The sequence below is a fragment of the Dermacentor variabilis genome, chromosome 7 (assembly GCF_050947875.1).
Source record: "Dermacentor variabilis isolate Ectoservices chromosome 7, ASM5094787v1, whole genome shotgun sequence".
Taxonomy (NCBI): Eukaryota; Metazoa; Arthropoda; class Arachnida; order Ixodida; family Ixodidae; genus Dermacentor; species Dermacentor variabilis.
This window is the reverse complement of record NC_134574.1, coordinates 35,394,715-35,418,721: the sequence shown is the minus strand read 5'-3', so window position 1 is coordinate 35,418,721 and position 24,007 is coordinate 35,394,715. Positions and strand designations below refer to the sequence as shown.

At 44.1% G+C, this 24,007-nt stretch overlaps 2 protein-coding genes across 17 annotated transcripts in view; one reads left to right on the top strand and one right to left on the bottom strand.

The window, feature by feature from the left end:
* Positions 1–669: 669 nt before the first annotated feature.
* LOC142587398 (uncharacterized) overlaps positions 670–24,007 on the top strand; it is a 58,541-nt gene continuing 35,203 nt past the window's right edge. For 3 of the 16 annotated variants that reach the window (XR_012829517.1, XR_012829519.1, XR_012829518.1), the window contains exons 1-2: positions 20,927–21,255; positions 22,183–22,307. Coding sequence is in view for 7 of the 16 variants with exons in the window: in XM_075698372.1 (XP_075554487.1) it covers positions 19,839–19,940; positions 21,204–21,255; positions 22,183–22,307 (279 nt within the window). In the remaining 9 variants the exon portion in view is untranslated. The other 13 variants (XR_012829520.1, XR_012829515.1, XM_075698375.1 and 10 more) reach the window with 13 other exon arrangements.
* Positions 13,263–24,007, bottom strand: part of LOC142587397 (uncharacterized) — a 45,929-nt gene continuing 35,184 nt past the window's right edge. The window contains exons 3-4 of the transcript XR_012829513.1: positions 14,830–14,932; positions 13,263–13,667 (exon numbers count right to left, since the gene is read on the bottom strand). The gene's annotated coding sequence lies outside the window, so the exon portion shown is untranslated. The remainder of the gene's footprint in view (positions 13,668–14,829; positions 14,933–24,007) is intronic.

The following is a 24,007-nucleotide window of genomic DNA, read 5'->3' as shown; positions in this document are numbered from 1 at the left end:
TCCATACACGTTTCTGGCGACCAGGTTAAGTACCGCCAACCTGCCCTCCTCCTTCACGCACCTCTCTCACTCACCCCCTTAGCTTCCGGTGTCAAGCGGAACTTAAGTAGCTGCAGCTTCCTGTTCCGAGTGGAAGTGACACTTTGTTTTTTAGCGTTGTTTACTTTCGCGCCGCTGGAGAGGCTTCGGTTGAAACTGTGAATGCGATTCCAGCTGCGGTTGAAACTGTGAATGCGATTCCATCCGAGAACCACCGCCTACTGTAACCTGCGATCTGCTCGTATTCGCTGCTTCGCGTCAACCTGCGACGGGTTGTGGCACGAGCGACAACGTACAGTGGAATGTAGTGCCTGGGCGCTTGGAGACCACTGCCGTTTTTCGTGCGTTTGGACAACAGCGACCGCGAACTACTACTTCAGCGGAATACAACTTGTCCCCTTTGCATTCTCCTTATGGTGACTGCCACAGCTCTGCTAAGCACGCGCGGGCGTCTATCCATCGTCCAACAGCGGAAATTCCCTCAGCGCAACTCCAGGAAGCGATAACGCCGGAACCGGAAATTTCTTAACCGGAAATGGCGGAACCGGAAATACCGGAACCGGATTTGGTGTGAGAGAAAAAGACGAGACGGTCATTAGAGGAAACGCCAGTTCACGGGATTGGCCAGTCGTTTCAGCGGGTGCGAGAGAGAAAATCTGGGGGCTTTCGCGCTTGAAATTTCTCCCTTTGCCTAGGTACCACGGAGGAGCAGTTTCTTTGGTCGTTCTGTCCCTAGGCGTGCCCGGCATTTTGCGATGTGTCGGCTGGCGATCTGAGCGTCGCGTACAAGTTTTCCTCGTGCGTCTCCTTGGGTGTTGCTGGCGCAGTGCACTGGCGCGAACGATTGTTGTCGTTTGGTCAGTGGTCTCCCGTGAAGGCGAGTATGATATGGCGTTGCCCTGTCACTACCAGTGTCACACGTATACTTCTCATCGCGATCGGCACCGATCCGGATCGAAATTCTCGACTGTTATTGGGTCTCTCGCTCATTTTGTCCAAAGAAGGCAATCACGACCGCGAAATTCGATCAGGATCGGGCGTGATCGCGATGAGCAGTGAGCCGGAACACAAGATACACACACAGCGCGCTGTCAACAATTTCATTGCGAAAGCATTGCGACCTTTGAAGATTATAGCATGGCACTAGTCACTTGATAGATATAGCATATATTACATATATAGCAAAATATATAGCATCTTCACAGTTTGCCCTGTGTGTGCGTTTTCGTTCCTTGTTTGTGCCCCTGTCACACTGGTATCTTACCGTCCTCGCGAATTTTTCCATGCGTCGAACGCTTCGAGAGGGCTCAGTTGCGCGTTATTCAATTGCCATAATTTAAATATTAAAATACTACTAACTTGTAGCGTGGGGTCTCTTTTTCACGTTTCTGTGTCTTCGTCCGCTTCCGCTGCTGACGGCAAACTTCTGACTGCTGTTAATTGCAGAAGTCTTGGCGTCACAAGTTGGCGGCTGGACGTAATAATATTTATTTTAAGTCCAGCACGCTTAGGCCTCCGCCACTCCAATCCTACGGGCCATCCTGCTTCCAGCTTTGATCTCCCCACTACCCCTTGGGTGCCCTGGGGATCCTGCGCCGCCTGCTTTATTATAACCTCAGGTCCTCTCCTGAGGCCTCCGGTTGCATGTGCCCTCCTGGAGCAGTGCTTGTAAAAAATCCAATCTATCGTCGCGACTTAAAAAGCGATCCGCGACAACAGTCACAAAAAGCGACAAACCCAGTCAGAACCTTGCCTGTCGAACCAAGTCATTCTCACCTAATTATTTAAATGATTAAGCGACTTCTGTAGGTGTCGGTCAATGTCATATTAAGTGACTGGCGAATTTGTTCCCTTTACTGGATGGATCCTGCATCTCGGCATGCATTTTGTAGCTGTGTATTCGTATAGATGTAGGAGCTTGGTGGGAGATCTATTAGTGCAGGCAGCATGCGCTAACACCATGTGGCAGATGCTGCTTGATGATTTATAGTATATCATACCCGCGCGCAGCTATCGTGTGCGCCACAGCCCTTATAAGTTATTTGGCTGAGCCATAAGTTCCAGCTTTGCTCCGACACCACGTGAGTGCTGGTTTCCCATGTCTGTCTGTCCACACAGTTCTTTAAGCTGACAATGACCGCTGTCATCATTGATTTTCATTTTTCGTTGCCAGGATCGTGATCCCCATCTTCACATTGCATTAGTACAAATAATAAGAAAACTTTGACCACTATTGTCACCACTTTGATTAAAGTTCAGGTCCCTGCAATAATGTGTATTTCACTCTATATATATCTATACATTTCTTTTCTTGGGAGTTCTTCGAAAGTATATTTTTTTCACTAGAAGGTTGGTAACAATGAGCACCTCACCGTCATGGGCTACCAGTTTGGTGCAATGTCCCACTCATTATAAAAATCTTATAGATGGATCGTCATTTGAAGAAAACCAATTCTTTAACAAATGGTCCATTCTGCATTATGGTTCTACCTACCTGTCTTCTACAAGCTATGCATTCACATATGAAAGAACGGTATATAATGATAGTGATGAAGCGGTGTATCTGAAATAACCTTTGACATCATCACAGGAACTTGGAAACAGGTACCACATAGTGATAACTCTGATAATTATTAATCATGTCTTATACATGGCTGGACATGTTTTCGTTCGCTTCTGGCCTTCCTTGGGTCACATGATATTTTCTGTACCTCACAATGAGACCTTAAAGCATAGGCATCTAAGGCTTTCACCTTAAAATGGAAAGACGCAAAATTGATTGCTTCAATGTTGCTTCCCATGAAAATGAACTACGTGTACTTTGTTTAATTTATTCACTTGAGAAATGCACATATAATACCATCCATGTTAACATAGCAGTATAGACGGTGACTATGTGGAGGCCTCCGGGGCCCGAGCCCCCTCCGGAGATTTTCAGGGGGGGGGGGCTGAGCCCCCCACCCTGAAAAAAAAATTGTAATCTTGGTCCCCCACTTGATTAATGGCTAGCGTCATTACTATTGTAGTGTTGATAGCTCAAATATGTTGAAATAATTTTTGCTCTTCAAAATGAGAAAACACATGACATTGCTGAACTGTGGCTGTTTGTCAACTCTTGATATTGTTACGTAGGAAGACACCAACGAAAAGCTATTTACAAGTATATTTACAAGGCAATACGCTTCGCTTGGCCAAGAGGCAACAGCCCGCGCTAGCTTCTAATCGTCGTCGTCGTCTTCACACTGCTCGCCTTTCGTGATCGCACATACTGTGCCGTAGCACTACCCCCGGCGGCAAAAGCGCCGTCCCGGAGCGACTAAAGATCGGACTCGGAAGCAGTGTAGTAGGCCTTGAGCCTACTGACGTGTACGACATCACTAGATGCCAGAGGAGAGGACGAGGTTGAACCCACAGGAGCAATTTCGTAAGTCACAGGCGTCACCTGGCGCAGCACGCGGTAGGGCCCTGTGTATCGCGAAAGGAGCTTCTCAGAAAGTCCGACGTGACGAGTGGGCGACCACAGGAGCACGAGCGCACCAGGCGAAAACTGTACGTCACGATGGCGGGCGTTGTACTGGCACTGCTGAGTGGTTTGTGAGGCCGTCAGTCGAGCACGGGCAAGCTGACGTGCATGGTCGGCGAGGGCGATGGCATCGCGCGCATACTCGCTTGTTGAGACCGCAGCAGGGGGAAGTGCCGTGTCTAAGGGCAAGGTAGGTTCGCGACCGTACAGTAGATAAAAGGGAGAAAATCCAGCGGTGTCGTGCCGGGAAGAATTGTACGCAAATGTTACGTAAGGAAGGGCAATGTCCCAGTCGTGGTGGTCCTTGGAAACGTACTTGGCCAGCATATCGGTAAGAGTACGGTTTAACCGCTCTGTCAGGCCATTGGTTTGAGGATGGTATGAGGTAGTCAGTTTGTGTTGAATGGAGCAGGAACGCACAATGTCAGCGATAACTTTCGAGAGAAAGTTTCGACCACGGTCAGTAAGGAGCTGTCGCGGGGCGCCATGAAGCAAGATAATGTCACGCAAGAGAAAGTCCGCGACGTCAGTGGCGCAACTGGTAGGGAGAGCCCGAGTGATAGCGTATCGGGTGGCGTAATCAGTCGCGACGGCTACCCATTTGTTCCCAGAGGATGACGTGAGAAAGGGACCGAGCAGGTCTAATCCAACACGAAAGAACGGTTCCACAGAGACGGTGATCGGCTGGAGATGACCGGCAGGTAGCACCTGAGGTGTTTTCCGACGCTGGCAGGGATCACATGCAGCAACGTAGCGTCGAACGGAGCGAGCGAGACCAGGCCAATAGAAGCGGCGGCGGACACGGTCGTACGTGCGGGTTACCCCAAGATGTCCTGCAGTGGGTGCGTCATGCATCTCAAAGAGCACAGTCTGTCGTAGCTGTTTTGGCACGACAAGAAGAAGGTCAGAGCCGTCAGGGAGAAAGGTCCTTCGATACAGAATGCCGCCCTGGAGGACATATCGGCGAACGGATGCGTCGGTAGGTGTAGAGCGCAGACGCTCGATAAGTGCTCGCAGCGATAGGTCGCGGTACTGCTCATCGGCGATGTTGGCGAAGGCAGACAGAGAGAAAATGCCGTTGGCGCTACTACTGTCGGCGTCGTCAGGCTTGTCGACCGGGTAGCGAGACAGGCAGTCAGCGTCCTTGTGTAGTTGGCCAGATTTATAGGTGACAGTATACGAATATTCTTGGAGGCGTAAGGCCCAGCGACCAAGTCTTCCTGTAGAATCTTTCAGGGAGCATAACCAGCAAAGCGCGTGATGGTCTGTGACAACGGAAAAGGATCGGCCATATAAGTATGGGCGGAATTTCGCAACCGCCCAAACTGGGGCCAGACACTCACGCTCAGTGATGGAATAGTTGCGCTCCGCGGGTGAGAGGAGCCTGCTGGCGTAAGCGATAGCCCGGTCTTGGCCACGCTGGCGTTGTGCCAGGACCGCGCCTATACCGTGACCGCTGGCATCAGTACGGACTTCGGTAGGCGCAGAAGGATCGAAATGGGCCAGAACGGGAGGCGTTGTGAGAATGTCGATTAGACGTGAGAATGCAGAGGCCTCGTTATCGCCCCACTGGAAAGGTGCGTCTTTCTTCAAAAGCTCGGTTAGTGGTCGTGCTATGGCGGCGAAATTTCGCACGAAACGGCGGAAGTACGAACAAAGGCCGATGAAGCTGCGCACATCCTTGACACACTTCGGAACAGGGAAGTGCTCAACAGCATGGATCTTGCCTGGGTCCGGTTGCACTCCGTTCGCGTCAACGAGATGTCCAAGGCCGGTAATCTGGCGACGGCCGAATTGGCACTTGGATGCGTTGAGTTGCAGACCGGCTCGACGAAAAACGTCCAGGACAGCTGAAAGGCGCTCCAGGTGCGTAGCGAACGTTGGGGAGAATACGATAACGTCGTCCAGGTAGCACAGGCACGTGGACCATTTGAATCCGTGAAGAAGGGAGTCCATCATGCGTTCAAAAGTGGCAGGGGCGTTACATAGACCGAACGGCATCACTTTAAATTGATAAAGACCGTCGGGTGTGACAAAGGCAGTCTTCTCGCGGTCGAGATCGTCCACGGCAATCTGCCAGTAGCCGGAGCGAAGGTCAATAGAGGAGAAATAGCGAGCACCGTGGAGGCAGTCAAGGGCGTCATCAATCCGAGGTAGGGGATACACGTCCTTTTTGGTAACCCTATTAAGGTGCCGATAATCCACGCAAAAGCGCCATGAGCCATCCTTCTTTTTGACCAGTACGACAGGTGATGCCCATGGACTATATGATGGTTCAATAATGTTCTTGGCAAGCATTTTGCGAACTTCTGCGTGAATAACTTGACGCTCAGCTGGTGACACTCGATACGGGCGGCGATGAATAGGAGGGGCATCGCCGGTATTAATGCGATGTTTGACAGCTGTAGTTTGGGCCAAAGGACGATCGTTAAAGTCAAAAATATTGTGGTAGGAAAACAGAACGCGGTAGAGTTCACGAGCGTTCTCGGACGGCAAGTCGGGGGCAATCATTTTCTGTAAGTCAGCGATGGTACAATTTGCCGACTGCGATGGTAGAGGAGTATCGGATGAAGTGTCGTCTACTGCAATGGATGCTACTGAGTGATCCTCGAATGAGCAAAGCTGGGCCAGAGACATGCCGCGTGGCAGCACTTGTGTCGTCAAGCCAAAGTTGACCACTGGCAGGCAGGCGCAATTCGCCGTAATAGATAAAACTGTATGAGGTACTGTGAACCCGTGTGTAAGGAAGACGTCTTGCATAGGAGCCGCGATGTAGTGGCCGTCGGGGACTGGAGGGGATGACACGAGGTTAACGTAGGTCAGTGCCGAAGGTGGCAAGCGAACGAAGTCGGCGGAACTGAGGCGACTGGGGTGTGGTTCAGCAGGATCCAGAACAGGCAGGTCAAGGCGGAGAGTACTGGCGGAACAATCGATGAGAGCAGAATGTGCGGAGAGGAAGTCTAAGCCGAGGATGATGTCGTGGGGACAGTGGGCGATGACTGTGAATAGCACGATTGTTGAGCGATCGGCGAAGGAGACGCGGGCGGTACACATACCAATTACGGGGGCTGTTCCGCCATCGGCGACACGGACAACAGGCGTCGTGGCGGGCGTGATAATTTTCTTGAGCCGGTTACGAAGGTCAGCGCTCATCACGGGCAAATGCGCCCCAGTGTCTATGAGTGCAGACACTGAAACACCGTCGACTTGCACATCAAGAAGGTTCAGATGAGTGGGCAACGTCAGTAGAGGATTTGGCGGCGTAGGGAGCAATGCAGCGTCACCTCGAGGCGCTGCATCGTCTAGTTTTCCGGCTGGGAGCGGCGTCCGAAGGGAGTTGGCGAATAGGAGCGACGGGGCTGGGGAGAGCGAGATTGTCGTCGTTGGGGCGAAGGCGAACGAGAATAGGGGCGGTTCGTTGCAGGAGAATCAGTGGCGGCATTATCGGAGCGTGCGGCATAGGGACGAGAAGGGCCACCTGGGGAGCGAGAGTAGGCAGTATAAGTAGACCGGATCGGGGAACTCCAGCGACTGCGACAGTGCCGAGAAATGTGCCCGATTCGATGGCAGTAGAAACAAATGGGCTTGTCGTCAGCAGTGCGCCATTCAGAAGGGTTGCGGAAACGAGGTGGGTAAGAAGACGCGGGACGGGGCGGAATGGAAGAAGCCGGGCGGGTATCAGGGCGATGGGTCGAGCAGATGGTGTGAAGACCCATGTTTTCGAACTCCTGGCGGACAACTGCCTGGATGAGGGAGACTGTGACTGCAGATGTGTTGGTGGGACTGGAGTCGAAGGCAGCCGGATAGGCGGCCTCGATCTCACGCCGGACGATCCTGGTAACATCGGCAGTGTTGTTGGGACGAGGAGCGTCGGCACAGGAAGATGTCGCTGGGGTGTTGGGCAGACGGGCAAACTTCTGGTCAATACGTCGGCTTTTGGCGAGTTCCAGGCGGCGGCACTCTTTTATAACAGCATCCACCGTCGCTACGTTGTTGCAAACGAGCAAGTTGAAGGCGTCATCGGCAATGCCTTTCAGGATGTGGGAAACCTTGTCTGTCTCAGTCATGTGGGTGTCAACTTTGCGGCACAGAGCCAAGACGTCCTGAATGTACGTGACATAGGGCTCTGTGGACGTCTGCACACGACCGGAAAGCGCCTTCTGCGCGGCAAGTTGGTGACCGTAGGGGTTGCCGAACAAGTCTCGAAGCTGTGTCTTAAGTGAATCCCAACTGGTGAGCTCATCTTCGTGCGTGCGATACCAAACTCTAGGTGTGCCACCGAGGTAAAAGACGACGTTGGCGAGCATAATAGTAGGGTCCCACCGGTTATTGCGGCTGACGTGTTCATACAGGCTGATCCAGTCATCGACGTCTTCCCCATCTTTGCCCGAGAATACGCCAGGATCACGGGGAGCGGGGAGAGTGATGTAGGTCGTCGAAGTGGCAGCAGGTGTCGGAGCCGGTGGAGTCGGGTTGTCATCGCCGGGAGCCATGAAGGAAGGCTCGACGTACCGTCCACTGCGAAGCTCCGTGACGAGGTACAGGGAACGTCCACCTCCACCAGATATGTTACGTAGGAAGACACCAACGAAAAGCTATTTACAAGTATATTTACAAGGCAATACGCTTCGCTTGGCCAAGAGGCAACAGCCCGCACTAGCTTCTAATCGTCGTCGTCGTCTTCACACTGCTCGCCTTTCGTGATCGCACATACTGTGCCGTAGCAATATTAAACAATAGAGAATCTTCTTACCGCCCTCAAATAGTTTGTGCGTGGTTTACAAGCTGGAACATACATTCAACAAACTTTCTCCTCAAAACTTAATAACCGCTTCTCAGAATTACAATATTGAAAATTGTTCATGGCAGAACAGCCCTTTTTGCATCATTTTGTGGAGTCTTGATAATAGCAATCCCTTGCTATTGAAAGTTGTAACATTCTTTTGATTAACGTTGAAGTTCGAATGCTTTCAAGTCCTTTTAAATAAAAAAAATAGGAGGCTTGGGACATTGTGATATAGGGCCTGTCCAGACATTTTTAAACTGCTAGAATAAGAAGTTAACATTCACGAATGTTTGTACTGAGAAAAAGGTACCGAGTTTGATTTATCTAAGCAGTGGTTCATACGCACCTCTAACACCACCCCAGGAGGAGCCAGACACTGCCAAATTTTTTCCAATATACCCCCCCCCCCCCTCCTTACTTTCTCCCGCACGCAAGAGGTATTCGCCAAATGCCAGTTAGGTCGGAAGAGACAAAATAGAAAGGCGTCTTTTTGCGCCTCTTGTTCATCGAGCAATGTTTCAGAAAAAATGAGGGCATACAAGGCACTGTTTCCAACTAAATCTTTTATCCAAGAAAACCAATATACAGTAAACTACCACTTGAACGTCACTTAAGCAAATTATTCAGCTGTACGAACTTTTTTTGTATCCCCCATCGAAACCCCATTCAACCCAATGCAAATGCCTTTCAGTTTAACAAAATTCAGTACAATGGCATTTCAGTTCTGTGATCATATTCTGCTACATCATCATCATGATGATTTTTATTTTTACCACTGGATACAAGGTGAAAAAGGGAGAGCCGGGAAAAAAGCCGAAATCTCTTCGGCTTGACAAGGTTCCAGTCTCCCAGACAGGCACGGAAGCGGCTGGTGTAGCAATACAATTACGCAGAAAGTGTGGATATAAGAGTTTTTTAAACACAAATACATATAGAAATTTTCATGTTATTACATGGAAACTAGTTGTAATACAGTTGTGTCAAATGACTCCCAGTATACAATTATAATCTGTTATCTTGCATATTATTATTTAACACAGACTCAGTTGCATATATCATAGTGGACTTGGAAGCACCGAACGAGTACGGATGCTGATCAAATTTTTTCTGATCGCACAGATGGCCGGACCGAGGACCGGATTCGTCGACGCAGGGTCTGAGCATGCACTGCATCAGGCCTATCTACTGCTACCTCCGGCTGTCTGCCCTGCTGGCTTCATCGGACAAAACAAGTCGCAGGAAGCTGTACCATGTGCACTGCACTGGGACCACCTGACCAGCACGGCAACGTCGACGGAGACATCGTGGCACCCGGATAAAAGCAGCAGCCTTTTCGACGTTCCCTTCAGTGGACTTGGAAGCACCTAATGAGCACGGATGCTGATCAAATTTTTTCTGATCGCACAGGTTAGTGACCAGCATTTAGTCTCTTCAGTTAGAGACAACGGCGTAACATTAACGGTGCTCCCAAGTCCACAATGCTGTGTTGCTATTTTGCGGGGTTGTTCTAATGTTGTCCGCTTAATGTTACTAACATCCGGAGACGAACAAAATCCAGGCCCTTACTCTGATTCAGATAAATGTTCGCAGCAGGAACTAATGAAACACATTCTAAGAGAACAAAAGGAAACGAACAAAACACTGAAACAACTGTCTTCAAATATCAAGCATGTGGAGACAATAGTTGCAGATTTGCAAGAAATAATGACAGTTATTGAGAATGAAAGGGGATTATGGAAAGAATGCGAAGACAGGATAGTACACTGCGAGGAATCTTGTAAATCTACCATGATGCAAGTAGAATTTCTGGCATCGAAGGTCGATGATTTAGAAAATAGAAGTAGGCGGAATAACCTAGTAATTTATGGATTAAGAGAGAGCTCTGATGAAGATGTTAAAACACTTGAAGAAGAAGTGCACGGTATACTTAAGAAGACCCTAGGAATAGAAATTAACTCAATAGAACGAGTTCACAGAATTGGTACAAAGCAAAGCCAAAGGACACGCCCCGTTATTATCAGGCTATTCAACTTCGCTGAGAAAAACAAAATATTATCAAGCTGCTTCAAGGTGAAAAACACCCGGATTTCAATATCCGAGGATTTCTCAAAGAAAGTATGCGACACACGTGCTAAATTATGGTGTTCTGCAGTAAGTGACAAGGCGAAAGGGGCAAAGGTATCTCTGTTATTTGATAAACTAAAAATAAATGGCAACACCTTTATATGGAATGAGTGTGAGGTCAGAAGAATTGAACTATCTAAACCGAAAACTTCTGCACACGCTGGCCCAGCAGCTTGCGATGGCACGTGACAACAACGTACGAAATCTATCAGAGTGTTATCACTGAATGCGCGCAGCGTAGTCAATAAGTCAAGCCTACTTGAAAGCATAGTTGCAGCCCATCATGGTCATCATGGAAACCTGGCTTCAGGAAAGCGTCCAGGATTCCGAAGTGTTTCCACCTTCTTATCAGCTCATACGGAAAGACAGAGAGTCGCGGGGGGGGAGGTGTAGCTGTCGCAATTAAATCTAACATAAAATTCACAGTTTTAAACAGCATACCTGACCATGAAAGCGTATGGTGTAACCTTACATTTAATGGAAAAAGCATATTTCTGGGTGGCGTATACCGACCTCCGAATGCGCCCCCTGAATACCTAGACGTTATGCATGATTACATTGCACAACACACTTATTCACGTTTCAATATTATTATCACGGGTGATTTCAATTTACCAGGAATCAATTGGTCTAATCTTTCGCACAACAGCTCCGACGCAAAAGTGCTGAATCACTATTGTTCATGTCATTTACCTTCTCTCTAGACCAGCTAGTTTCCGAACCGACTAGAATAGCTGGTCCGTCATGTTCTGTGCTTGATCTGATGTTCGTAAGCAGTCCATTTCAAACTAACACATTAAATGTTGAAAATAGCATTTCGGACCATAAAACTATTGTATTCTCCTGTCCGATTTTAGGAAACTGTGAACGCGTTAAGCCATCGATTGCTGTTATCAGGGATTACTCAAGAGCGGATGACAATGCTATCTCAGAATATTTAAACGCCTGCTTTCTGCAGGTTTCATTACTTCATGACGTAAATGAATTATGGTTACGTTTTAAGCATATTGTACACTTTTGTGAAGAAAACTACATTCCCTCCAGAAAGAAAAGAGTGAACAGAGAACATCCTTGGGTATCGCGCGAAATAATACATTTAAAACGAAAAATTAAAAGGAAGCGCAGAAAGAAAACCACACGTGACCTTCAAGATCTTGTACGCTTATTACAATATAAGATAAACATATGGCCAAGGAGCGTTTTTTCACTGTTCCTCTGCCTTCTTACATGATGAATAAACCACAAAAATCCTGGTGCTACCCATCGAGGGAGTGGCACACCGTATCGCAGATTACTGTTTCAAACGAGACGTTTGTTCAGCCTGACGTCATAGCAAGCAAATTTAATGAATTTTTTCTATCTGTATTTAACAGAACTACATTATCATTTCAAGAATCCAATGCCTGAAATAGATATCGACCAACAAGGAATTCTTTGACTCTTACAAAAACTGGATGTAAAGAAACCCTGTGGCCTTGATCTTATATCAGATGCATTTTTGCAAAAACATGCAGTTTGGACGTCAAAATACTTATACGTAATTTACAGGCGATCTTTGGAAACTTCAGTGATACCTGACGACTGGCGAAGGGCCAAAGTAATACCTGTGCACAAATCTGGCTCTAAACTCGACGTAAGTAACTATAGATCTGTTTCATTAACATGTGCATCCAGTAAACATGTGCATCCAGTAACATGTGCATCCAGTAACATGTGCATCCAGTTTTTTTTTTTTTGTTCGAACATATTATTTATAAGGCCATAATATTGCACTTAGAGAATAATAACCTACTATACAGCCGGCAACATGGATTCCGTTCAGGTCTAAGTACTATTACTCAGCTGAGTTAACCCATGATGTAACTACCACAATAAATAACAGAAGCCAAATAGATGCCATTTTCTTAGATTTTTCGAAGGCCTTTGATGTTGTTCCTCATCCAGATCTTATTACTAAACTAATTGCCATTGGTGTACACGAGAAAACAGTATCATGGATCAAGAACTATCTCGAAAACAGAAAGCAATGCGTAGCTGTGAATGATATTACGTCTGATTACGTCAACGTTTTTTCTGGTGTTCCACAAGGCTCGGTTCTTGCGCCCCTCCTATTTCTGATCTACATCAATGATATTCGTTCATGCGTTCAGCCACCTATTCGTCGATGATTGCGTAGTGTACGCAACAGTGAATACCAGAGAGGATCAGGTAAAACTAGATGATTCGTTAGCTGCTCTACAAAATTGGTGCAACATTTGGGGGATGAAACTGAATGCATCAAAAACTACCAGTATCTCCTTCACTCACAAGAAAAATGTGCTTCAGTTTACATACACAATAAACAATATATCACTAAGAAAATACGAGGAGGTCACATATCTCGAGGTCACTCTTACAACGAAATTAAATTGGGAAACTCATATAAATAACATATATGACAAGGCCCTAGGTAAACTACATTTATTGAGAAGAAAACTTGGAAACACACCTCCTAGTGTTAAATTAAATGCATACATAACCCTCATTAGACCCTCTTTAGAGTATGCTGACATTATTTGGGCCCCGCACCAGAAGTATTTAACCGAGAAACTAGAACGCATACAGAACTTAGCATTGAGATTTATATATTCACAATATTCACGTCAAACGAGCATTACGAACCTGCGCGTCAAGGCTAACATTAAATCACTGGCTCAACATAGAATGATTTCCAGATTAAAATTTCTATACTTACTTTATCACGGCTCCTATCGAATACCACAAGCAACATACATTCAAGCCCCATTCAGACTTTCTGCCCGAACCAACCATAATAAATCAATACGACACCATCCCAGCCATAATAACACTCACAAGTACTCTTTATTCCCACACGCCATTTCCCATTGGAACATACTACCCTCTAGAGCCGTAAATTGCCCATCTGCCAACGCAATTATTGACAGTATTGAGAATCTGGAATTCGAATGGTGATATTACCTGTATTTCATATGCAGCCTCTGTAGATGCATTCTTATGGTAAACGCTGTTTCTCCTGCTTCCCGGACGGCTCATTTAAACAGTGTATATATTTATTGAGTGTGTTCTTTTTTGTGTGTGCTAATGCTCTTTGTTTTGGATACACTAGTTTCACTTTATTCTTTTTTTGTACTGTATTCCATGTTGTAACCACCCCTGCATGGGCCCGACGATGGCCTGCAGTATTGTAAAATAAATAAATAAATAAGAATGCAAAAGCAGTATATGTATACATATATATACATATACACACATACGTATATAAATATAACAAATTTCACAGAAGTTTACAATAAACACAAGTTAAGTTACCATCAGGAAACATTCTTTTTTTCAGAAATTATTTTACATACTTGCAAATATATATGTGCATCTATGTTAAAAAACATAAAAAAAGAAAATCTGCATATAGGCTGCTGCTTTCGCGACAGACATCACGGCAACGTAGCCCAGGGCGTCATCACATCCTTGAATTTTAACAAACGCAAAGACGCCCTTTGCAGCATCCAGTTTACAACACGAAACCCTGCCACGTGGTTCGGGCATAATCATTGCAGCGGAAACCCGGATTCTAGGAATAGTAGTTACAAGTGTGAATGTATAAACAAAATGAGAATATATGATAAGTTCTGCGGAACTGTTGGAGCAGTTAACAATACACATCTATAAGAACAAATCCAATATTTTAGTTTTGTTTAGAGATAACACATCAACATGTTGTTGGTTAAAATAGTTGAGTAGGGACGGTAGTGTATGTTTAAGGCATTGGCAGCCATAATTAGTATGTGAGAAAGGGATCTGCCATGGTGCCTGGTGACGATATGAATATGCACTTCTATTTTGTTGTAGAGTTGCCGGGGCTAGGAATGAATCGAGTTTTCCCAGCATAGCATTTCTATAGCTTAGTAATGTTTTGAATTTATATATGTCACAGGCTCTGATTATTCTGTTTTGTTGGAAAAGCTCTTGCGTATGCTTGAAAAAAGAAACGTTCGCTATCGCCCGAATTGCTTTCTTTTGAAGTATTTCCAGCATTTGAATATTTTGCGCTGTAGTGTTACCCCATATAAGTGAACAGTAACTGAGGTGTGAATGGAGAAGAGCATGATAAATGAGACACTTAACTTGAAAATGTAATGCACTTCAATTGCAATTTAACACACCAACAACTTTTCGTACCTTTGAGCAAACATGACTAACTTGTTCATTCCAGGACATATGCTTAGCGAGTATTATGCCTAGGGTTTTTATGGATGACGTAAGGTTAATTTTATACAGACCCCACACAATATTATCTGGCAATGTAGTAGAACTTCCCAGAGCATGAAAAATAACGCACTTTGTTTTGGTTTCATTGAGGATGAGGCCGTTTGCCTTAGACCATGCTCGAAGTCCATAACAAACGGAGCTTGCTATAGGCGTTATTTCTTTTAAATCTTTACCTGTAAAGAAAACAGAGCAATCATCTGCATACGTGACAAATTTACACATATCGCTCACTTGTACAATATCATTAATGTAATACAGGAAAAGTATCGGGCCAAGAATGCTACCTTGGGGCACACTCGCTGTCAAAGATTTTATCTGCGATCTGTTCTCATTAATTTCAGCAAACTGATGTCGGCTTTCTAAATAAGATCAGATAAGTTCAAGTGTTATTCCTCGGAAGCCATATTTTTCCAGCTTTATCAGCAGCAATTTCTGGTTGACCCTATCAAAGGCTTTGCTGAAGTCTAAGTATAACCCTAAAGTCAGAAATTTTTTGTCAGTGTTCTCTAGAATAAGCTCCTTCTGTATACTTAAAGCAGTTTCCATAGACCGCTTTTTCTTATGTTGACAGTCGGTTAGCAGGCTATGTTTTTGCGAAAATTTATTAATACAAAAGTTAACAATTTTTTTGAGTCCCTTTGATAGCACAGGAAGTATAGATACTGGCCAATAATTGCCCATATTATTTTTGTCACCTCCTTTGTGAACTATTACTCTCGCTACCTGCATATTACGCGGGAAAACTCCGGTTGACAAGAAAATATAAAAAATGTGCATTACTGCAGGTGCAAGTAAGTCTATGACGTACTTAATTGGCCTAATTTCTAAATCATCTACGTCTCGACTATGGCTATTTTTCAAGGATGAAAATGTTGTAATCACCTCAGGGATGCTAGTAATCTTTAGGAATAAACATTCTCGTAATGAAGCGGCATGCATTGTATCTTGAATGTCGTGATCTATGCATCCTACTTTAACAAAAAAATTGTTAAAATGGTCTGCAAGTTCTGTACCACCTACAAAAGTGCAATCAATGTTCAACGTATCTGTTTGTGTATCGACTGACCGATTTAGTGCTTCGTTTATTTTTTTCCATACTTTGTCACTTCTGCTATTACCTCCATGGAGTTGTTAGTTGAGTTTTCTTCTCTATTAGTTGCAGGTGTGCCTAATACAGTGTTTTCACTTTAACCTCCTTATTTGCCTTTCTTCACTCTCATTTCCACTTGAGAATTTTGAACTTTGAGTGCCTATAACCTATATTAGGAAGTAGCCGCTAGCAACACTTGGGAAGCAGTGTTTTTTTATTTTAAGCATGAATGACATTGTCATTCACTGAATTTTGTGTGTAGTGCACAAAGCATCACATGGCAATAATTTCTTTGTTGCAAGAATTATAAAAGACACTGGTAAAAAATTACTGCATAATTCATTTGGGATAAGTAAGTTGAAAACCCTGTATTGTTTTTAGAATGCTTTTCTTCCCAATTGGATGTTTTACTGGAAAACATTTTGCAGCAGAAATTATGTTCCTGTGTCATCCTTCCAAAAGGCACAGTAAAACTTGTGAGCCCACTTAGTGTCTGCAAAACTGAATGAATTGGTTTTATGTGTAAGATTAAATTGCCCAAATTATACAGAATTTTTTAATGTTAATTATTAAGCTCAAGGATGTAATTAATGCTTTGAAACATTTGTTCTATGCTTCCATATATGTAAATGTAAGCTTTCACCCAGTGAACACACTAAATTAGAAATATGCCTGCTATCCATGCTCTTTGCGCGTTAAAGGAACTTGCATGCTTTTGCATGTTTAGGAAATTGCCTTTCATTCTGTTTATACAGCATAGTTTTCTCACCTATACTAGTAGCTACAGTGTACTGAGGTTGAGTGCCCAGGCAAGGAACCCGGAAATTTTACGGGAATAACTGCCCAAAATTACTGTGGATGGATCTGGCAGTGGGAGCGGTTCAGGAAGTGCACTGAAACTTCGAAATTAATGTTCAGTGTGACCTGCAGCATCCTGGAGTGAGGGTCTGCACTGGAAGGAAACTATGAAATATGTTAGCAACTAGTCAAACATTGTTTTAACCCCAATGAGTGCTTTTAATGGTGCACAATGGGAAAGGACAACCAGTGACATCGATGCGAGCCTTCAGACTCTAAAGTTTGCTCTATGCATTCCTCTGTGTCATTTCATCAATGGCAACAGAGCAGGCGCGTATGCAGTAACTTTTTTGGGGGAGGGGGGGGGGGGGGCAACCATAGGTCTCCTTCCTATGCAAATTAGGGGAAGGGTACCTTTATTATACAAATATGAATAATGCCGACCATTCACCATAAAGACACATAAACCCGAAAAGAGAAATGAAATAAGGTGCATCTCACAGGTAGGCCTGTGAGATGCACCTCTCCTTTACATGGCAAACAAGGAACCCCATCAAATGGACTCACACTGGAAAGAACCGCAGGAAGAACACTGCCAAGAACAAGTAAACAAGTGAAAATGTAAATTAAAGATTTCTATAGTAGAATACATAGCAACCATGGCACATGAACCGCGCGGGGTTGTGTTACTTAGCCAGCCAATCACAAAAGCAAACAAAATCATCGTCATGTGGCCTTTTCAACAATGCGTCGTACTTGATAGATCCGGAGAGTCTGCTGTTCTTGAAGAGCCTTTTATCGGCAGAAGCAATGAGGTGTGCAACAGACATGGACAAAGTGTATGGAGTCTGAGCATTTCACTCTTCAAAAGTCTGCGGTACAGTTCATTTCACTGCTGAACCAGTTTTACTCATGAAACTTCACTGCCAACTGCACTGAAACTTGAAAACAAATAGTTGCAGCAAAGCAAGCATTTTATAATTTTCAGTTGAATAAAGAATTCGACTTTCGCCATTATTTTATTTATTTATTTTATTTACAATACTGCTACTCTCATTTGAGAGCGTGGCAGTTGGGCGATACAGTAGACATGTATATGAATACGCATTTAGGCAGAACAGTTAATTGAAAAAAGGAAGAAAAAAGAAAACAATTGCCCGAGGATGGTAATATAAGAAAGAAGCTGAGTTTAGAAACAAAAATGCAAGTTTTCACATGACAGTTAATTAACATAATTCTGGCAGTTAAGAACACGTAATTAACTAGTTTATACATAAAATAGGAGCGAACTGAAAGATAACACTTAACGCGTGAAGAAATTTTAAAGTTGTGTGAAAGGATACGCTTTAAAGCATAGACTTTGAGAGCGAGAAGACACGAATGGAAAAAGAAAGAACAATCTAGGCAAGCAATCAGCAGGAAATGGCAGTTATAACAATTATCTTAGCAGTAGTACAGTAATGAAAATTTATTTTGGGAACACAGTGTACCATATGTCCACATAACGACAATCAAACAAAAATGGAAAAAGAAAAGTGGGAAGTCGAAAGCAACACAATGCGAAATTTCTGACGGTGACACGTGCGATGATAAATTGTTTAATTTACGCACTGCAGCTTCCACTTGTGAAGTAAATTCGGACGATTCGATGGCGGTTATAGCAGGATCAAGTCAGTTCCATTCAGCAATTGTAAGGGGGAAGAATGAATACTTAAACGTGTCATTGTTGCATGTGTATTCTGTTAAAGTGTGCGCATGTTTGTTACGTGTTTTTCGAGCCTCAGAAAATGAAATGTACCTGGACACATCTATCTTATAGTTATTTTTTAGAAGCTGAAACAAGAACTTCAGGTGAGCGTGTTTTGCCCTGGTAGATAGCATTTGCAATCCAGACTGCATTAGAAGATTAGTCGGTGAGTCAGTGCGTATATATTTGTTGTGAATGAACCTTATAGCCTTTCTTTGTACTGCCTCTAATTTTGTTATGTTAGTTGTTGTATGAGGAAACCAGACTGTATTTGCATATTCGAGAGCCGGCCTAACGGACATTGTGTAGGCCAGTAGCTTCGTTGATGTTGTAGAGAGCTCAAGGCTTCTTTTGAGGAAGAATAGTTTGCGTAATGCTCCTTCCGTGATATTCGAAATGTGTATCCCACCTGAGGTCTGAGGTTAATGTAACTCCCAGGTATTTATGTTGTTCAACTTTAGTTAGTGGTATGCCGTTAATCTCACATGTAAAGTTAGATGGTCTTGTTTTCCTTGTTACGGTCATGACCACAGACTTTTTTACGTTAATTGACATCTGCCAATTAGAGCACCAAATAGCTAGAGTGTTGAGGGATGTATTAAGTGCGATGTTATCGTTATAATTAGTGATTTCACTATATATAACGCAGTCGTCAGCGAACAGTTTTATATTACAACCAATGTTAGCTGTGATTTCATTAATATAGATTATTAAGAAGAGTAAGGCCCAAGAACTGAGCCTTGGGGAACTTTGGAAGTAACGGTGACAGTGTTAGGTGGCATTTTTTCGTAGGTTACAAATTGTGAACGATTGGCTAGAAATTCTTATCCAGGCTGAAAGGAGCCCTTTCCCAACAACACTTTCAACTTTAGCGATTAATTTGTTATGGCATACACAATCAAATGCCTTAGATGGATCAAGTAAAATCATGTCAGTCTGGCCGCGGTGATTGATAGTATATGCAAGATCGTGGATTCGTTCTGTTAGTTGGGTTATTGTTGATAAACCACTGCGAAAACCATGTTGGTAGGGAGACAAGAAGCCAATGCTCTCTAGAAAAACCGTTATGTGCTTTAAGATTATGTGCTCTAGAAGCTTACAGGATGTACTAGTTAATGAAATGGGTCTAAAATTTGAAATTTCTGTTGTGTCGCCTGATTTATGGATAGGTATTATCTTTGCAATTTTCCAGTCGTTCGGTAGCTGTGAAGTCGTGAGTGATTTACGAAAAATTATGCCGAGGTATCTACTGCACCATTCCGCATACCTTTTCAGAAAGTCGTTAGGTATGTTGTCAGGACCGCTGCCTTTTTTAGGGTCAAGATTAAGCAGAAGATTAAGTATGCCAGCGTCCGTAATGTGTAATTCGCCAATGCTTACGCCCTGTCTCGTTAGAATGGGGGGAATAATGTTATTGTCTGTAGTAAATACTGATTGAAAAAAAATGTTATATGCGTTGGCTTTCGCAGTTTCTTCCTCTGGGCTTAAGTGGGACGCTTCTCCATCATTGGTGCGAAAGTGCCTCCAGAACCTTCCGGGATTATTAGTAAGAAAGCTCGGTAACTTTACATTAAAATAATATTTTTTTGCTAATTTGGCTGCAAGCTTGAATTCCGCGATGGCATTAGGAAGTTTCGTCACCCTGGATTCGTCTCCTCCTTTAATTTTTATTGTTCTACGCAGTCTTTTCAGACGGCGCTTTGCCTGAATTACTTCTTGGGTTATCCAGGGATTATTTTTTGGCGGCCGCTTGGTTTTAGTGGGCACGTAGTTTGTGACGCAGTAGAGGACGATAGATTTATACTTATACTCGCCTATTATACTTTAATAGGCGAGGGAAAATGTATAAAATTATGCGCTAATAATATTATTTTTGTGGTTACCGCCTTATTTGCCTAACAGGAAAAGTTTGAAGTATGAATTATTTGCAGCCTCGCAGAGGAACAGTGGCTGGCGGTTATAAGGCCGTGGGCGGGGCTTCGCTGCATACTTAAGTTGCATCCGACTATAGTTTCGTTTTTTGAATTACCTCTAGAAGAATTAGAGAAATATACATTTGCGGAACAACCACATTTCTTTTGGATCCCTCGTTTACTGCTCTACCAAGTGCCAAAACTGACTCTTATTGTTATTTGGGAGGTTGTGTAACGATGCGTGGCCGCCAGTCCCGTGCAACCGCATAGAGCGCAGGACGCTGCGGCTCTAGACATGCTGCACCCACCGTGAAGGTTAGAAAAAAGCCCACATAAGCACAACAGAGAAGTGGCAACATTAGGCGGTTTGACTGATAACTGTACAAGCGTCATTCAAGACACACGGAATTGCTCCCCACTTCTGGCGGCGTTTACAGTAACGAACGGCACACGCGTTATCAGCATGATAGCATTGCCTGTTACTTTCCTGTCGGGAATGATAACGCGCATGCCGTTCGTTACTGGAAAGTACCGGGCTCGCCCCGTTAAAGAAAGGAAATGCGGACAAGCAGATGGCGATTATCGTTGTGTGGCAAAAGGGTGTAATTATGCTTAAGAGTGTATGCTAGCCACCATACCCTTAGTATAAACATATCTTCTCTGTAAAAAAAAAAAAAAAAGTTTAACACAGTGATTTTCGTCTGGCGACAAAAAAAAAAGTCGCTTCCAAAGATTGTGCGCATCTATAGCCAAGCCGATCCATGCCTAAAGCTTCCCAAAATGGCCGACTGCATCGTCGAAATCGTTAATACACTCTAATCGTTCACTTGATTTTTCGCTGCATTGGAAATGCAAGCGGTTAATTTCGCCGAATGAAATGTCTCGACGCTTTTCAGCAGCCGTCTCGTGCTTCTGAAAAGAGCTTGCGGTATTGGCGTGAACAGACAGGCAAGTGGACGTATTTATTCTACAGTTATTGAACAGTTACTTATCGATACATCTTGAAGTTAGCCTACAAGCTGTCGTTAAAGGTTCCGTCTTTCAGTAGACCTTGTGCAGCGTACTCTCAGCTCAATACGAAATTCTTGACTGCGTTCTCGAGTTTTGTTTAACGGTAATGAGAAGGAGTTAGATAATGCACAGAGGCAAGGTTTTGTCTGGTCTTGCAGGAGTCCCAGGTGCTTTTTCCGCCGCGTACACTGTCGCAATCGTTACACGTCTGAGGAACCAGACTGGCGGCGCATAGGTAAAGCCGGCTGCCAGTGCAAGCCGCAGTCCCCTACATTGTCGCTATAAAGAGGAAATTTGTACGTGTAATAAGTGTACGCAACGTTTCTTTTAGTATAATTTGGCGGTGCCTCCAGCAGACAAAATGTGGATCCCATACTGCTCCGTCGGTTTGGGCTCGGCAATGCCTCCGCGTGGCGGGCGCGTTTAAGAGAAAGCTTTAGCTCGGGTGTTCCAATCTAAATACATGTAAACGCAGTATTCGTTTTTCTCGGCAACCACTGCACCAAATTTGACGAGGTTTGTTACATTTAAAACAAAAGCTTAGAATCCAGAATTTCTACTGGGTACACAAAAGATTTAAGCGAAACAACTGAAGCAAAGCGGGGCATGGTGCTTTCAGTGCCCAATTTTTTATAGAACATGTAGTTTTCAATTATAAAGGGGACTGTAATGCGATGTCTTTAAGTAGGGGGTTGTCTTATATTCAGAGTCTACTTATGTTTCAATATGAACGGGAATGAAGTGTTACGCAATTCTATTAACGAAATTTACCTCTGCTGTTTAGTTTCCATATTGTGCGTAGAAGCAACAGTGCGTGCACTTTCAGCTGCTCAGTTTATCTTCAATGCTGCTCTCATTTTGTAGAGTTCATCACTTGTGCATGTGCAACACATTGGCGGAGGCAATACGAACTGCATTTCTCACTAGCTGGACAAGTCGGAATGGCAATGCACCTTGGAGAACAAGACTCGAATTGTGAAAGTCTGGTGGTAAGTCTGAATTAATATATTTTCATTTATATTTGGCGTTAACTTTCCAGTGCACTTTCTATCCTATTGAAGAAACATTAGCCCCGTTTGGCCTGTTTTTTGAGGGCCTTACATCAGGCCCCCTAGCAAGTTTTAGTTTACACTGCAATTTAAAGCTTCTTGAGACCCAGATACAGCCATGGGACATAATTACTTTTCAAGCTGGTTATTATTGCCTCCAGGCATGTTACGAACATGAAAGATGTTTCTTTAATAACATAGTTTTAAATAACTGGCATCTTCTTTAAATGTCACAGGCTAAGAGCTGCATCTCCAACAAGTGAACATCTCATGTTCGCTATGGTAAAAACTATTTCATTGCCTGAACACAGAGGTGAAGATGGAGTTATGTGTAGTAGACTGTTCCTTGGCTGCTGCATCCTGGATTTTTATGCATTAATGAGGAATTCAAAACAGGCTTCAAGTTTGCTTCCTGCTGTTTGTGACAATGCAGAGGTCTAGATCAATTCAGTGTGAAATTTCTTGAAAGTAGATGAGAAGAATATGAGTGAACCACTTTCGACAGTTCCACATGCATTGGACTTCATATCCATGATGAATGTTTGGAGTAATGACTTCAGACTTCTGGCATTGCTTTACCGAAATAATCTTTTAAACTGGTTTATTATTAGAGGAGACAGAAGAAATTGAATGCCCTCTTACCACACCACCATGAGGTGAGCGTGACTGCCAACAGAGACACACTCTCCCTTTGCCTTGAGTAGCATCCGCAAGCGACGTTCCTTCCTCGCCTTGTCACATACTTGAGCCGAAGAACCACATCGGGTTCACGTGACTAGCACCACCCGCTTTTTTTTTTTCTTCTTATCCATTTTTGTTGCGTGGCACATTTTCCACCGTGGCATTGTGCATTCTGAATTGGGCGATTTACCGAAGTAATGCGTCATGGCGAGCGACACGACCGTGTTTTGCGTCGCAGTGTTTGTTTGTGTTGCCTTGACTCTGGCTGGGTGTGGCGCTTTCTCGAGAGGGAGGAAAGTGGCGTTTCATTTGACATTTCAGCTGTCTGTATGACATGCACAGATTTGTCATGAATATCTGTGTCATGTGCTGTAAGGCTGTAAACTTAAGAACAGCATTAAATACATTCTCTTAGTGGTGAATGCAACGCATATTTATCTTTTGCACACAAAGAAAATGTGAACAGTGTACAGTGCTCCCACTTCTGCGTCAGTCTGATAAAAAGGCCAACAAAGAGTGATACTGCACTAAATCAAGTATCTTGAAATTTGGAGACATCCTAGGGATGCTTCTGCAGCAGACATGATTGACCAGAGAGGTTAACAATATACAGCTGCTTGCGGTGACCAAATGCACAGCACCATCAGTTTTGTGCCATGCTATAATTCTATCAAAACCGCCTAAAATTCTTGCAGCTTTTTAAGAAAGGATTAGTGGCACATAACAGTGTGCCTTTTTTTTCCTGTTTTTTGAATGTATATTTTTCTCCCACATAGCTGATGTGACTCAAAGGTTTATAGTCCTGAAAGCTTGTTTGCTTTGTTATGAATGTTACCAAAAACTTACGTGTGCAAGCTTACCTCTGCCCACACTGAACGCAGACACAGTGAGTTTATTTAGTATGGAAAGCTAAAGCAATGTAGTGGCTGCACTATTGTTATGAATGTGTCGTAGTGATA